The 16987-nt window shown below is 46.2% G+C and overlaps 1 protein-coding gene across 3 annotated transcripts in view; it reads left to right on the forward strand.

The window, feature by feature from the left end:
* Npas2 (neuronal PAS domain protein 2) overlaps positions 1-16987 on the forward strand; it is a 187083-nt gene that overhangs the window by 107306 nt on the left and 62790 nt on the right. For all 3 annotated transcript variants that reach the window (XM_057751116.1, XM_057751118.1, XM_057751117.1), the window contains exon 5: positions 6725-6814. In XM_057751116.1, coding sequence (XP_057607099.1) covers positions 6725-6814 — 90 coding nt within the window. The remainder of the gene's footprint in view (positions 1-6724; positions 6815-16987) is intronic.

The raw sequence follows: 16987 nt of genomic DNA on the forward strand, positions 1-16987 counted from the left end.
TGGGGTGCTATCTGGTTGCCTCACTGACTGTAGGGCAAGCCTTCTTTGTTATCTCCAAAAACGGGGCATAGAGCATGAACCAGGAGTGAGCGGCAGAAGAAGACAGCGTGAAGAGGAATAGAAGATCGTGACAGACAGAAGCCCCTCTGCAGAATGCGAAGGTTGTAATTTCTTCCTTAGTGGACACACATTGGCAAACAAGTCTTTGAAAAGTATGTTTTAAGCCTGGGTTTATAGTACATTAACATTTATGTGGATGTCAGTCACGGTGACCTGTGCCTCCCACCTAAACCATGCCCTCTTTGTATAACATGACTATGCTCCTTCGTCTGGTCCAGTCACTGAGTTTCCCTGAAAGACCAAGTTGAAGCAGACGGCCCGCTGCTGCTGAAGTAATAACCCCCAACAGTGTCCTTGAAATCGTCACGTAAGACTTAAAGTCCTCAGGTCTGGTTACGCCTCTACAAAGCACCAGCAGATACTGACTTCCGACTTGGGGGGTTTACTGGAGGTGCATGCCTAAGGCCATCAGACGGACAGAACCAGACAGGACTTGACTGAGGAGTGGGACAGAAAAGTCCAGCACAGGAAGTTCCACCTGGGCACAATGACCGTGAATGGCTCCCAGCTGAGGCTTCGGAGCTTGGCTTGTTAGGATACGTCTGTCTATAGCTCCTCCCTGCGCCTATATAACACTGATGTAAACTTCAATTTCCATAGATTATCTATGCAGAAAACAGAAAGTACTGGAATAAGAAAATGCCAGAATAAAGATGTCTAAATATTATGAAACATAAATGCATTAATGAACATTTGCAGCAAATGAAAGCTACTTAACTCTGCATGGGAACTATATTTAAAGAAAATACAGAACTTTTCGCAGAAGCAATGTATTTTAAGTATGTTAAATTTAAAGCAGCTTGTGAAATAGAATGTTAATTTGATGCATCATTATGCTGCTTTACAGGAATTGATTTATCTCTTAATTCCTACGGAAAAGAAGTTAAAAACATATAGCCCTCCGGAATCAGCCACTTTTTAAGAGCCCGTTAACACAACCTTTTTGTTTTATCCAGTGAGTTTCAAAGTGTCCAAAGAATTTCACAGAAAAAAGCTTCTGTGAAGTTTTTAAATTGTTGATAAATTCATTTCGGGAAGGAAGGTCTAACTATCAGAACTAGCATTTCTAGAAAAAGATTTTAGATTAATGTGGATAATATTAATGCCCTTATGCAGCTGCTCTCAGATGAGAGTCCTTGAAGCAGATAGAGCGGAAGACTAGATGCATGACTTGGGTCTGCATTCATCCCTGCCCGCCCTGGTCCACGGAAGGCAGCTCTGAGTTAGATGTCTCCCCAGCCCTGGTCTGCAGAAGTCAGCTCTGAGTTAAATGTCTACCACCTAGTGCAGGTGTCTAGCTAAGTTGAGCTTCTCTTCCAGCCTGTTGTCCTTCAGTAGACACAGATCTGGGACTGACTCAGCAGAACCATCTGATTTCTCCTCCCTGATGGTCTGAACGCTGCAATGTGCCCCTTCAAGTGACTCGTGAGTTTCCACGGAAAAACTTTTTCCTAGGGTTTGTCCCGTCCCTACGGCACATCCCCCTCTTTCAGAGAGCATGTCCTTCCAAGCTTCCAGTTTTTGTAGCCAGGAGATTCCGTCTACTTCCATGGGGACCCAACCTGGCTGGGAACACATATGCCCCTAGGGAATCTCTAGTGTCTCCAAGCATGAATCTTTCTTTCTTCCTACCATCTGTCAAAGGGGCACAGAACCAGATTTCAAGACTCACACTGTTGTGAAGTACAAAAGAACAAAAAATGGCCCAGTTAGAGCCCAGCATCTCTGGTAGAGTGTAAGACTGTGGCCAAAGCACTCAGAGAAATGACTCAAAAAGATGGAAATTTCCTTTTTTTCCTTTTCTGTCTTTCCCACCCCTTTTGGATATATCTCTTTTACTTTTATGTATGTATAGACATAGCATGGGTGCCTAGTGTTCAAAGATGTCAGAAAAGGACCCTGGATACCTTAGAACTGGAGTTACAGGCCGTCTCAAAGCCATCATCTAAGTGCTAGGCACCAAGCCCATGTCCTCTGCAAAAACAAGTGCTTTGCCTACTGAGACATCTCTCATGTCCTCTGCAAAAACAAGTGCTTTGCCTACTGAGACATCTCTCAAGCCTGTAAAGGAGAGAATGTTCTTGCTGGCCAAGGTTTGGAGAATTCAAGGTTTTTCAGGAAAGTTTTAGCACTTCTTTCTCTTAGCCCATGCACTGCCCCAGAGAATGCAAAGACTGTTCTACCAAAATCAGGAGTCTGTAGGTAATTTCATTTCTCTGTAATATGCGGTGTGGCTAAGCCTCCAGGACCTGTGGAAATCCCCCTTCCGTGAATAGGGGCACGAAGTATGGCTGTGAGATTTCCAGAGCCATGGCAAATGGCAAGAATTGTTCACATAGAGACTCGATGTGGATCTTACATACTTTGTGTATAAGGCCAGTGAGCTGGTGGTCATCTCACATCTGTGAGTACACTCAGTTTTGTAATGTCCACGTGCTTGACAGACCCAAGAAGGACAGGGGCTCACTGTACAAAATAAATAAATAAATAAATAAATAAATAAATAAATAAATAAATAGAAAAAAATGACATGTTCAACTACTTTCCCCAGGCCTCCCATCTGTTTCCAGAAAGGTCCAGTTGACAAGAATGCCTCCATGCCTTAGAAACCTTCACCTGCGGACCACAGAGAGGCTGGAGGAAAATGGCTTTAACATAGGCTGGAGAGACGAGGGGTGTGGGATGAGACAAGACTAACGGATAGGCTCTGATTTACAGTCAGCTCGAAAAAAGAAGTTCTAGGGTGCTATAGCACTATTAGGGCAGCTATAAGTGTTGTGAATTACAGAAGGTAAATGGAACTATTTTAAATGTCTTCACCATGAAGAGATGGTCAAGATTTTAGAGGCAGATACCTCTAACCTGACTTAAACATTATACTATCTACACACATAATAAATATCCCAAGGCACCCCATGAGTAGGTCCAACTTTATATTTTTATATATCAATTTGTATAAATCTAATTAAGGGCTGGAACTGAATCTCAGTGATAGAGCTTACCTCCCACACGTGACACTCTAGGTCCAACCTCAAAGCACCACCCCCAGAAGAAACCACTGAGTTGAACTTGCATTGATGAAACAAATTTGAATTTTAAAGGAAAAACCATTTAGGAGAATAATGGAGGAAGGGTTAAAGTTACTGGGCTTTGCTTTTTCTCAACATCACTCCCACGTCTAACCCAGAGTGTCTTGGCCTCCACGTGACTGGCACTTTGTGCCTGATTATTCTTTGATGCCCTGTGTATTATGGGATGTTTTACATCATCCCCTGCCTCCCCATGCTAGAGACTGCTGTCAACTTCCAGTAACAACAACACCAAATACCCACAGCATGGCCAGACACCTCAAGGTAGAGGTCCACGGATGTATCCAAAGGATGAGGCTCCTTTAAGAGTTGTGTGTTACAAAAATCAACTCAAAATGGATCAAGAACCTTCTCATAAGACCCGAAATGCTGAAACTGCTTCACAGTAGAGGCAGAGGGAAGAACTCCTGAAAAAAAAAGAAAAAAAAAAACTCAACCTCAAGAATTGATGAATAAGACAATGAGACAGCATGAAATTAAAAAGCTTCTATACAACCAAAGAAGCTATCAGCTAAGTAAAGAGAAAACTCACAGGATGGGGGAAAATCCTGCACAAGGTATCCCTCAGACAGGGGGTAACATCTAGAATATTTAAAGAACTACAAAAATCAAACACCGAAGAAAAACACATAAATAAAATTCCATCAATAAAATGGGCCAGTGAACTCAACAGTTTTCAAAAGAAGAAACGTAACTGGTAGATGAATATTCACGAAGTCTTCAACATCCTTAGTCATCAGGAAATGTAAATAAAAATTAAGGTTCTGCCTCACCCTACTTAGAATGGCTAACATCAAGAAAACAAATGAGGGGCTGAAGATGTGGTCACATGACTCACATCCTGCATGCCAGCCCAGCCCCCTGTGTCCACCTGACTTCATCCCACTTACACCATATCCAGCCTCAGAGCTATTCTGCTATGGCCACATCAGACCCGCAATCAACAAAAGAAATTAGCTTACCCAGGTTTCATTCCACAAACGCAAACAATATGACAGATCAAGACAGTATGCACCACCCCAAACCCACCAGTCCTATGCTACCTGGGTGGTAACTCTCAGAATGGAACAGAGAACATGAAAGATCATTCATAAGCTTCATCAGAGAATACAAGGTGTTTAAAGACACAGAGAGAAAAAAAAAAAAAACAGTTCAGTCAACTTAGAATAACCCAAGCAATGCCCAAGAAAACACAAACTCAAGGCTGAATTTCGGAATGATGAAGACAATCCAGGATTTTAAAATGGAATTCAATAAAGAGAAACGTGGGAGAGAGCTAAGGCTGAAATCAAGATGGAATTAGAAAACTCAGTAAGAAACTCATAGGAAAGCCTTCCAAGTAGAACAGATCAAAGAGAATATCAGAACTTGAAGATAGAGGAATTAGAGCACGCAAGCAAACAATAGGGAAGAAAGTTAAAACATAGGAGGAGGAACACACAGGAAACGCAGGACACCATGAAAAACCAAACCTTTGAATTATAGTCATAGATAAGGGAGAAGTCAATGATAGACTAGATCTTCAACAAAATCATAAAAGAAAACTTTCCCAAACTAAGAGAAGACACACCCATGCAGATACAAGAAGTCCACAGAGCCCCAAATTAAAAAATTAAATAAATAAATAAATAAATAAATAAATAAATAAATAAATAAATAAATAAATAAATAAGACCAAGAAAGAAATTCCCAGGGCGTATCGTACTTAAAACACTAAGCACAGAATGAAGAAAGAGCTCTAAACGATGCAAAGGAAAACACAAACCACGTCCACAGTTAGCGCCCTGCTCTGTTCCTTGCTCTTCCACACTCAGGCGCACCCTCCTGACTTCACAACCCCTTTCATGGGGCTAGATTCCCAGTGGCACTCTGGGAGGATCTAGGGAAAGGCATCCAGAATGTTCCCAACTCCTTCTAAGGAAACATTTCGCCTCCTCCCACAAAGCAAAAACGTTCCCAGATTTGGAGAAGACAGTATTTCAAAGACATGGCTGGTGTACCAGCAGTGGCAGGCTTCCCGTGGATGTCCACCTCAAAGACTGACTCTCTGGTGAAGTGGGCCTTGCTTTCTTTTGCTCTGTCCATTCATTCACCAGGTTCCCTAGATAGCCAGATGGCAACGTGACCCCTTCTTTGCTGAACTGCATAGGACTGAGTCTTAGAAATTAAATTAACATCAAGTTGTGTCTTATGAAAGCATTTTAAATATTCATGGTCAGATTTCCATAAATCTAAAACCCTAAACCTCAAGAGACCGACCCTACCCTGTGAAAGATCATGGTTCCGTGTTTATTTTCTCATTGCCAAAGCAAGGTGCCAAGCAGACAGTATAGACGCTTCTATGTACATGAAATTTTAGATGTTTGGAAACACTTGTGTCTGGATGAGTTAGTTATAAAGTACCCACTCACATCCAGCCTTGTGGAACAAGGTAATTCCTTTTGGAATCAGTAGGGATTACAAACAAGTTTCACTATCCTCCTGCCTCAGCCTCCCAAGTGCTAGGATTATGGCCTACTGCCATCACAATGTTCTTCCTTCAGTGGCTACTTCTGTGGCCGTGGATGCTGATGGAGGTCTGCCATACCCAGCACAGCTTCAGGGATGGACTTGACCAAGGAAATGAAAAAGAGACACACAGAGAGACAGGTGGACAGAAAAACTGGGACTGGGTGGACTAGGCTGCCTGACATAGAAGCTACAGCCCCAGAAGCTCAGTGTGTTTATTATGCAGTTGAACAGGGAGGCAGGGTTATTGCATATAGCTGAACAACGAGACAGGTTTGGCTAATCTTGGTAGGAGCAGTCTCTGGTGGGGAGCAGTCTTCAGGCCTTAAACATCCATTGAGGGTGGGGGCTGGGGCCACAATGGACATTTTCTACACACACTATCCATGTTTTCACTTGGATAGGAAAGGAAGGCTTTGCCATTTTCCCGTAGTCCTGAGGCACTAGGGTCCTTGACTTGGTGGGCTTATGTCAACCATACAAGTTTGCTCAGGCCTTCCCAAGTTCATTCCTCAGTTTCCCACAGAGACCTGCTTTGGCCTGCATGCACACGTTTCTGTTTGTAAGGTATCTTTCTCCATACCTTGCAGGAAATGTTTATTTGTTCCTGAGCGCACAATGACTTTAGGGGCAGGGCCTGGGGACTGTGGCCTGTTGCTGATGCCGTGAAGTGGTAACATGATATTCTGATTCAGCTCAGCAGTGTGCCTGCCGTGAAACCTGCTGAAGCAGTTTCCATGGCTGCGTTTTATTTTGTGATACCAATAGGTGAACTTTTTCACCGAACCCGCAGTGCTTTTGCAAGCACTTTGCCTGAGCTGGACAAATGGTGTGCAAAACCATCCTGTGTGTAAGGTGGGAAAGTGCTGTGAGGTCCTTCACAGAAACAGTCTGAGGATTGATTGGGAAACAAAGCCAGCGTCATAAAAGGTGGACCCTTTGCTTCAGTATCATGTTCTTCCATAAAAGCATCTCTAAGAGCTTTCAAATGTTGCATTTTTCCGCAGGCATTAGATGGCTTCATCATCGCGGTGACAACAGATGGCAGCATTATCTACGTCTCCGACAGTATCACGCCTCTCCTTGGGCACTTACCGGTGAGTTTCTGCTCCGGCGGCCTTGGCCCGTGCATCTTTTTATGTTTCTCTGAAGAAGCAATTAGATCTAAGATCAGAAGTGGTGCGGATAGAGGAAAGCTCTGTGTGTGAAGGAGGTGTGTGGAGACTTCAAGAGTGTCCAAGCTCTGCTGAACCAAACCAGGCCGAGCCCAACGTCCTGGGGCAGGTGATGGGCAGGAAAAGGCATGTATCAGCCTGAAACTTAGGCACAGAACCATGATCTCGTCAGGCCCAGGGCTGCCGTCGGGATAGGACTGACATGATGGTATCTCAGTGCTGCTAGCAGAGCCCAGAGGACAGCAGATGTCCCTGGTCAACAGAGAACTGATTAAGGAAGGGAGACAGATGGCTCCTGTAAGTTATGTGGTTTGGAGCTCTGGAGACACGTATGAGATTGCAAGTAGGTTGTAACTCTCATCACACCGAGTCTTCACTGCAGCAATGTTTCCTGGGAACTGAAATCCTCTAACAAGATGCCGTTGGACCAGTGTTGTGGGGGCCTTGGGGAGTGAGAAGAGACTGCACAGGAAGGGAGGAGAGGACAGCTCTGAAGCCATGGATGAATGATAGAGGCTTCTCTGTGAGGCAGCTGCAGGTCCCTCTGTTCCTTCTCCTTCCCTTCATCTTCCTTCCTTTCTCCTGGTTTCTTCCTCCCTCCTCTCAATAAGCCTTGATGGCTCCTTGATAACAACAGCCCTACACAAAGTCACTTGCAGATCTGCACCAAGCTAGAAGAGGATCCACCCTTGAGGAAGCCTCAAGCCTCCCATTTCTTGCCTTGCCATTATTGATTGCCACAGAACGTGGCCTGAAACGTCAGCTCCACTGGAAGCGATGCATTTGAGTGAGGGATAAACATCCTCTCTTCTTGGTCCTAACCAGACTGGCAGAACCCGCCACCCCACTCCTAACCCTTGCATTCAGAAGTAAGGCCTCCAGTTTATGTGACAAGCACAGTAGTTGCTTGCCCTGGATTAAAGGAAATCCCGGACCAGCAGGATACTAGGAAAGTATGGTTCCCTTCTTCATGGCCATGCCAGGTCGGGAGGCAGCATGACTTTGCTTCATGAGCAGTTTCTGTCTGCCTTGTAATGACAAGCTCCACTCTGGTGGGAGCTCAGGGTTCCTTCTACATTGTCCCGGACTATTGGTTCCTCAGAAGTCATTTGTGCAGATGGTTTTGTTCGCCTACAGAACTATCACCGGCATTCTCCCGTTATCCCTGTCTCTTAGGTCTGGAAGGTACTTTTGATCTCTCTGGGTGAGGACCTTTCCCATGGCATCAAAGGTATCTGGATGCCATTCCCATGGCATCATAGATATCAGCAGTGTTTCCTGATGCCAGAGTGGGATGGGCAGACAGGGTGTCTCTTTGGGGACAGCTGCTGGAAGAGGTTCCTTTTGGTCTTGAAGGATGTCGAAGTGCATCCATGCCTTGACCTTTGTCTCAGTAAGGAGGGTGGTGATGGATGAGGACTGACCGCCACTATTTTCAGCATGGTTTCTTGGTGCTTATCCGAGGATGGCTGGGGAAAGAGGAAAAGATGAGGTGCCTTTCTGGGGGGAATCTTCTATTCTGCTTTGAATGGCAAAGCTAACACAGTGATGGCCCCGACTGAAAACAGTCAAGTGTGACCTGCTTTCTGGCTGGGAAGGAATGCCAGAGCCCAGAGCTGTTGAGGTAAACAGGGTTACTCTATTCTGCTTTATGCCTTCATGATTATCTGATGACCCAGTTGCTATATGTGGCAAAGGGAACTTAGTAATTTTTCTGGCTTGAAATTTCACTGGGGTCTTCCTTTGCAAGTGGCATGGGCAAGGGCTTTTAAGAGCAGACATGTCCCTGGTTCCAACAGCATTCAACCGTTTCTTCTGGGAGCCACTCCTCTATTGCTTCCAACTTCCAGCTGAGGAAGCTTAGGGACCCAGCCACTGAGGGCAGAGCAGGGGCTGAAACAGGTGCCACTATGGCAAGACCAAGCTGGTTGTCATTTAGCTCTGGTGTTTTCCTGGGGCCAAGAATTTACATTGCAGCTTGGGAATTCATCTGGGTCTTATTTTCTGGCATGAAACCAGGACCTGCCTATAGAGTACTGAATATTTGCAGAAGCCATGTGAGGGTGACTTTCCTTCAGGATTTCAATCAGAGAACTTCCGCCTTTTCCACTATTCGGAATACTCATTGAGCACTTGCTGTCCACCAAGTTCCTGTGTATTAGTATCTGTAAAGCATCTGGAACATTCTCTCACTCTCCTTACTGATCCTTACAGTAACGCCATGACGGTCATTACCCCTGTGCACAGATAGGAAAACATGGCAGTACAGAGTCCAGGAATTGGCCCACAGTCCCTCAGTCAGTCCGGGGTGTGGCTGTGGTGTGAACTGGGGCAACGGCTTCAGAGCTTAATCATTACTCAGATCTCTCCAGAGGACATTAAAAAAAGGTGCCAGTTCCCCAGATTGTAGTGAGAATGGTGAGGAACTGGAAGGCAATCATTCTATAGGAGAGGTGGCCATTGGGGAAAGGTATGGCTGGCTGGGGACAATCAGGACGGGGGTCAGGAAACCACAGTTCCTACCAGCAGAGCCCAGCCATGTTGCTTAGCACAGGCTGGCATGCCAAGGTCCAACCCCACTGTCTCCTGGGTGACTGGGATGAGAGGGTCGTCCATGATAGAGAAAAGCCCACAAGAATTCTTCCCACGAGTGAGCTAGCTTCAAGGCTGTTTTCTTTCATCTTCATGTGATAATATGTTCCTGATAGATTCTCAGACAGTGGTTTTCTGATGAAACATCATTCTCAGTTTGGCAGAGGAAAAAAAAAAAGAATGAAACAAAGCAAACAGCAAAAACATGCCCAAAATAGAAAGTGATTTTAAGATAAAAGCAATTTTTTTCCAGTGGTGTTAGCGTCAACAGTTGGCCTTTCTCAGTGTCTAGAATGAGCACAGGCAACCAAAGGAGAAATGGTGTGTGTGTGTATGTGTGTGTGTGTGTATACACCTGTCTATATGTGTATGTACCTGTCTGGGCCTCTGTGTGTGTGTGAGTGTGTGTGCACACACGTGTGTGTGCATGTATGTGTGTGTGTATGTACACCTGTCTGTGTGTGTATGTACCTGTCTGGGCCTCTGTGTGTGTGTTTGTGTATGCGTGCGTGTGCACCTGTCTGTGTGTGTATATGTACCTGTCTGGGCCTTTGTGTGTGTGTGTGTGTGTGTGCGCGCCTGTCTATGCCTATGAGTGTGTGTGTGTGCATGAACACATTTCCGAAATCCCAGGGCTAAAGGGAGCTTTTGAGATGTCAGACTTTCATGGGAAATGCTGGGGAAGCAGACTGCATGCGAAGGGCACAATTGGGAAACAGTCTGGCTATGACAGAACCACAGTAGGCATGATCTGGGGTTCCTGTTTGGACTTATTTCATTTTTTTTTTAAAACTACCATTTTGGTTCCTATTTCTGGTTTGTTTGCAAACGTGGTGCTTGCCTGAAGCACTAGGTCATTGTGCTCTCTGAAGACAGAGTCACGTCCCCACCCGTGAGCATGGTATATGTGTCTGAGTGTTTATGAAAAAGACACCAGCTTCCTGAATAGGCCTGCCATATGGGAGCAACTGCCTGCACATAGTTCCTCAAGGTGGGCGTGTCCCAGAAGAAAGGCAAACCTGCAGATATCTCAAAGAAATCAGATAAGATTAAGGAAGTCTAGAGGCTGGAAAGTACGAGTTAGTTCTGCAGGCAAAAGCTCCACTGAGAACCACATATAAGATTACAATGAATATGTGTGCAAGTTCCCACGAGGTTCACAGTAGGGAAGCCGGTCACAGGAAAGGAAAGGCTCAGCCTCTGGCTTGTGTTGCTGTGAAACATAGCAGCAAGGTCAAGGCCAGCAGCAGGCCCACTTTCCTGGAAACAACCCCCACCCCCACCGGCAGGAAATGCCTACTCCAGGCCTCGTCATTAGAGGGCTCCAAGGCAAGGAGACCAACAAATGTGATTGCAACTTGAAGTTGATCATGTATTGCAAGTCCAAACTTGCATGCGTGCGTGGGTGCATGCGTGCATGCATGTGTGTCTGTGTGCATGTGTGTGTGATATCTCTAAAATTTAAACTAATGACTGAGTATGAACAGGCAGGTAAAACATCGGTCACCAAGATTAAGAACTAGAATAGATCTGAGACCATTGAGGGCCCATCTCCTGCCCTCTCACCATGCCTCACCTCTACCTAGAGACAACTGTCTTCCTAAGTTTCAACCTAACTATTTGCTTGTTTTCTTTACAGTCTTATTAATGTCGAATTGTTTGCTGAGCTGTAATTTAGTCGAGGCTAAGGATTTCATATCCCAGTGGGGCAGTAGTGGCGCACGCCTTTAATCCCAGCACTCTGGAGGCAGAGTCAGGCAGATCTGTGAGTTCGAGGCCTGCCTGGTCTACAAAGCAAGTTCCAGGAGAGCCAGGGCTGTTACACAGAGAAACCCTGTCTCATAAAAAAAGAAAAGAAAAGAAGAGAGAAGAAAAAAGAGAGCGAGAAAGAAGGAAGGAAGGAAGGAAGAAAGAAAGAAAGAAAGAAAGAAAGAAAGAAAGAAAGAAAGAAAGAAAGAAAGAAAAAAGAATTTCATACCCCAAATGTTTTTGGAACAAGGAATGTTTCAGTATGGGACATTGCCCCTCCTTCTGCTAAGATTTTTGTTTATTTGCATAAATTTTCATATGCCTCTATATTTACATAATGAACTATCTTGAAAATGGTCCCAACTCTAAACAAACAAAACACATCTATGCTTCACCTGACATTCCTAGCCTGAGGAAAGTTTTAGGAAGTATTTAAAATCATTCCATGCATTAGACAACATTTCACGGTGTAGAATTTTTCTAAAAGTTTCAGATTTGGGGGTGGAGATCCGGCTCAGCAGTCAAGAGTACTTACTGGCTGCTCTCCCAGAGAACCTGGACTCAGTTCCCAGGACCCACATGGCAGCTTACAACCTCTGTAATTCCAGTTCTAGGGGATCCAACGCCCTCTTCTGGCCTCTGTGGGCACTGCACACATGCAGGCAAAATACCCACACACGAAATAATATTTTTGAATCCCAAGAAAATCGAAAAGTTTCAGATTTGGGGCTTTTGGATCAGAGGTGCTCTTCTTCGTGTAAGAGGGGTCATAAGAGCAGATTACGAAACTAGAACTCAGACCCAGCAAGTCAAAGTGCTTGCCACACAAGCTCGATGACCTGAGGCAGAGCCCTGGAACCTGGGGGCAGAGAAGGCATCTCTTTGCCCAGAGGATCCAAGTTTGATACCCAGCATCCACATTTGGTGGGCAACTCAAAATCTCCCATAACTTCAGTTCCAAAGAATCTTAAGCCTATGGCCTCTCCTCCACTACACACACACACACACACACACACACACATACACACATGCATGCACATCATTTTTAAAAGCAAGATTTCCCTTGTAAAGGTTAAAAGAAAGCATCAGTTCCCATAAGTTATCTTCTGACCACTGTAGGCACACTATGGCACACACTCCCCACCACACACACACACTAATAATAATAAAGTTGAAGGAGTTTTAGAATCAAGCAATAATAATAACAAGACTTCTCAATCTTATTTGTGAGCTCCAGAGCAGCCATTGGTTTCCGTTACAGGGCAGGACCCGTTATAAGAATGGACTCCCAATTCTTCCTTGTGTGCCTCTCCCTCACGCTTCCTGGTGAGCCTAAGCAAACAGCCCTAGAGAAGTGACCCTGTGTAGGATGTTGGTTTGCAGGATGGATCTATGCTTTCACCCTCACTAGATGGCGTTTGTCTGCCCCCAAAGCTGTATCAGTTTGCTTCTGCCAGCAGGGGGGCAGCATTCTGGAAACTCTGAGTCATCAGAATTTGGTGTTTAGTCAGGGTACTTAGCCTTTGGCAATCTCATGTGTGAGAAGATATCCCATGAAGACGACGCTTGTTTTTTTTCCTGGATACCAATCTGTTTTGTCATGTGCTTACTGACCAGGTGGATGCTCTCTTGTGCGAAGCAGGTATTCAAGGACAGTTGGGGGTTGCCCCGCAGGGACATTTGAGAGCTGAATGTTCACCCAACCTACTTGCAGAACTGCAGCCATCTTGAAGTTGCTTTTGGTACAGGCTCACTACACATTGCTGGGTGCCCCTGAACTACCATTATCTGTTCAAGCCTGAGATGTTTCCTGGGTTCACAGCAGTCTCAGCTCATCCCGAGACTCCTAAGGTTTGGCAAGGAGAGACCTGAGAACAATGCAATGTGGAACTCAGGGGAGGCCTTCCCAAGAAAGTCCCAAGTGGGACTAACTCCTAGATCAGTCAGCCCAGGGTCTATCAACAAGTGGGAGAGAGCCCCTACTACCTCCCATCTCCCACAGATAAGTGACACTCCTGGAGATGAATCGGGTGGGAAGATGTCCGTAGATAGTGTGGTCCCTCCTTCCTCTCTGAAATTGCTATTACTTTAATCAACAGAGCTCGGCTCATTGAAGAAACAGTTCGGTTGCAGAGGCAATGTACCCTTCCCTCAGCACTAGGGTTTAAATTTTCCAATTATCACTGTTTGTAGCAGTTTTTATCATCTGAAAATGGCACCATAGTAAAATAAGCAGCAAATACACATAAGATCTAAGAGCAGCACTGAGCCCTTGCTTAAATATCAGCCGACCAAAACCTCACAAGCTCCCATATACCCACGTGCCCTACCCCTATCCATTTGTCTTCATTCTAAACAGTCATTCATCCTTGGGCCCCACAGCCCTCCAGCCTACCATTGCTCTCCCACATAAGGCCCTAGGCCAAAAGGTCTCTCACTTCATTCTGCCACACCCACCCTAGGGGAAGGATTTAGATGGAACCCTCAGAGAAAAGACTATGGAGGGGCTTCGGGTTTGCAAGAGTCTGAAATATCTTTAAGAAGACAGGCTACTGTCATCTGGATGAGCATTAGTCATATGCTAAAAATGCTAGAGGGAATTGGCTTAAAATAAAATCCCGAGTGCCAGAAGGGAGGTGGTGAGAGCCAAACGGAGGAAGGATAAAGAGTGTCCGCAGGGTCTGATGACGGAGGTACAAACTCACATCTCCAGTGTAAGCCGCCTGGGTACTTCCTTTCCTCTCTCCCAGTCAGCCAACTCCCCTTGTCCCTGGTCCTCACACCTCCTTAAGTGCTGGCTCCAGGTGGGGAGGGATTTACCTGCTCTGTGATGCTTTCTCGGACTCCTAAAATGGAGCCTGACACCCAGGAGCCCTCAGTACTGCTGGCTGGAGTTTAGCAGTGAATTGAGTCCCATGAACCCTATCCCTGCTCTCTGTTCCCTTCCTGGTTCCTGTTCACACTGGGAGCATCTCCAATCCAGCTTCGGGTGTCCCACCCTTCAGACTATAAACGTGAGACCTCTTTGCTTTGCAAGACGCTCTTCACACTTGTAACAGGGTAGTGTCCTGATGAGCCCATCTGCAAGCTGTGATCATCATTAAGTCGGAAATGCATGACATGGACCCGGGTCTGTGCCTTGGTTTTGCATCCCAGGACTTGCTGGAGCTTCCATCGTGATTGTGAAGCTGACCCGGGCAATCACTTCCCACCACTGCCCAGGTCCCCACAGAGGAGTGGACCCCATATTTCTAGCCCAGGAAGAGATAAAAAGTTCAAAATTCTAAGTGCAATTTCTGCAGACTGTGAGTCCTCTTGGGGCCATTGGCAAGTCAGAAAATTGTAAGCCAGGGACTGTCCATCCTACTTCCCATCACCCGCTCTCACAGTCTCAGTGCCCTCCTGGTGCACTAATTCCTCCAGCCAGGACTCTGCAATTCTCTTTGCAACCTCCTCTTCCATAGCTACCTGCCCCGCCCCCCGCTCCCATCCTCTGACTGCCGTGTGCTGGGTGTGTGTGCTGACTTCTGCCTGGAGTTCCTTTCCACTCTGACCATCTCCCAAACTCCATCCTACTCTTGGATCCCACCCAAGAAGTCCTCTTTCTGGAATTGTTTCCTTGTAGACCTCCTAGCCTGTCATGTGAAATCAGCACCCATACTCGGGGTTCTCTGGGCACTTTTTAAAACCTTCTCTCATGGGGCTGGCTGTCCAGCTAGTCCGCATGACATGCTGGGGATCAGGGACATAGCACTAAATCAGCTCTGGGGTTCCTGTGGGTGGCAAGGGAAGCAGAGGACACCAGTCTGCAGGTGTGTGAGCAAGGAAACATCACTGCAGTGTGGATGCATCTATACGCATTCCCTGCGTGTCTGCTCAGCATAGCTAGCATTGATGGAGTGCTTGCTGTATACTATTTGGTCAGCAGCATTTCCATCTCATTTAATCTTTACCCTTCCTCTTTCTTGCATTTGAGGAAAGTGCAGAGCCAATGTTTAAAGCCCTTCTGGGACTCCTGTGGGCTTTGCTGTGACATGGAGGCATGCTGATAATCCAGCAAAGGGGTTGTCCTCACAGGTCCATAGGCCAGCAGCAACAATATGACATAAGAGTGTATCAGAAGAGGGGCCCGGGGTGAGTAGCTAGGGAGAGCATGCTTAGGAAAGAAGCTGCAAGCTCCTTCAGAAGATGTGTCTTCAAAGCTCAACAGCTCGCTGAGCACAAAGGTGTGGGATGGCCCAGCTGGATGAAGGCCCGAGGAACCTGAACGAACGATGGAAGAACTGGAAGTTGGTAAAGCGGGCGGCGCTAGGGATAGTGGGCAGGCAAAGGGCACAGGCTTAAAAACTGGGGTGAGCTGAGCCTCTGTTCTTAGGACGGGAGAAATCCAGGGACGGTGGTAATCAGGTGATGACTAGGACCTCTTCTGGCTGCTAGGGAGGTCACATTGGACAAGGACCAGCACTAGGGTGCAAAGCCCATTTTATCCATGTCATGACTCAGGTAAGAGATAAAGGTGATCCACATAGGTAGAAACCACAGAAGGAGTGCAGCAAAGAGAATTACAGGGCATGACACCGAGCAGCCCCAAGGACACTGCCCTGGTTGGTTGTTTTGGTGGTGTTTGTTTGCTTGCTTGTTTTGACAACTTGACACAGCTAGAGTTCTCGGGGAAGAGAAACCTCAATTGAGAAAACACCTCCATCAGACTGATTGGTGATTTATGTAAGAGAGCTCAGGTCAGGACGGGAGGAGTGCCACACCTGGGCAGGTAGGTGATCAGGGGTTACATAAGAAAACAGGCTAGCTGGGTGGTGGTGGTGGCATATGTGTCTAATCCCAGCAGCACTCAGGAGGCAAAAGCAGGTGGATCTATGTGAGTGCGTGGCCAGCCTGATCTACGAATTAAGTTCCAGGACAGATAGAGCTGCTACACAGAGAAATCCTGCCCTGAAAAGAAAAGCAAAACAAAAGCAGGCTGAACAAACCATAGGGAGTAAGCCAGTAAGCAGCACCCCTGGCTTCTGCTTCAGCCCCAGTCTCCAGGTTCCTGCCTTTGACTTCTTACCCTGACCTCCTGCAGCGAGGTACTGTTACCTGCAAGTCTAAAATAAAATAAACCCTGCCCTGTTTGAGTTCCCGTCCTGACTTCCTTCAGTGGTGAACAGGGATGTAGAAGTATGAGCCAAATAAACCCTTTCCTCCCCAGCTTACTTCTGGTCACCGTGCTTCATTGCAGTGATAGAGACCCCAGCAAGGACTAGTTGGTACGAGCTTAATGGAGCATTGCTGCGACAGACCTGACCATGACTTGGGGAGGCTTGTGGAAGAACTTTGAACTTTTGAACTAGAAAAGCCACAGAGTATTGAGAGCTCAGTGGGATGTTTTGTAGGAGCCTGTGAGATGAGAATATTGAGAGCAGTTCAGAAGATGGAGGCCTGGTTTGTGAAGTTTCAGAGGGAAGCTTAAAGACTATCGGGGCCGTTGGCTATTTTGAATTAAGAGCTGTCTTTCCGGTCAGCTGGGACCGAAGAGCCAGCCATGATTAACAAGATACTGGCATCACTGAAGTTAAACGTTTGTGTTCCTGGGACAATTGGCGCTGGTTAGGTGGAGCTAAGAAATTAGTAGTGGTTAAGTAGAGACCAGCATCACTGAGGTGAAATATTCTGGACTGTGTTTCCCCAGAGTCAGCACGCTGAAGCTGTTTTCCAGAAGTGACCGAGGCTGTCACTTGTGCCAGCAGGTGAACT

This window comes from Chionomys nivalis, chromosome 19, assembly GCF_950005125.1.
Source record: "Chionomys nivalis chromosome 19, mChiNiv1.1, whole genome shotgun sequence".
Classification (NCBI taxonomy): Eukaryota; Metazoa; Chordata; class Mammalia; order Rodentia; family Cricetidae; genus Chionomys; species Chionomys nivalis.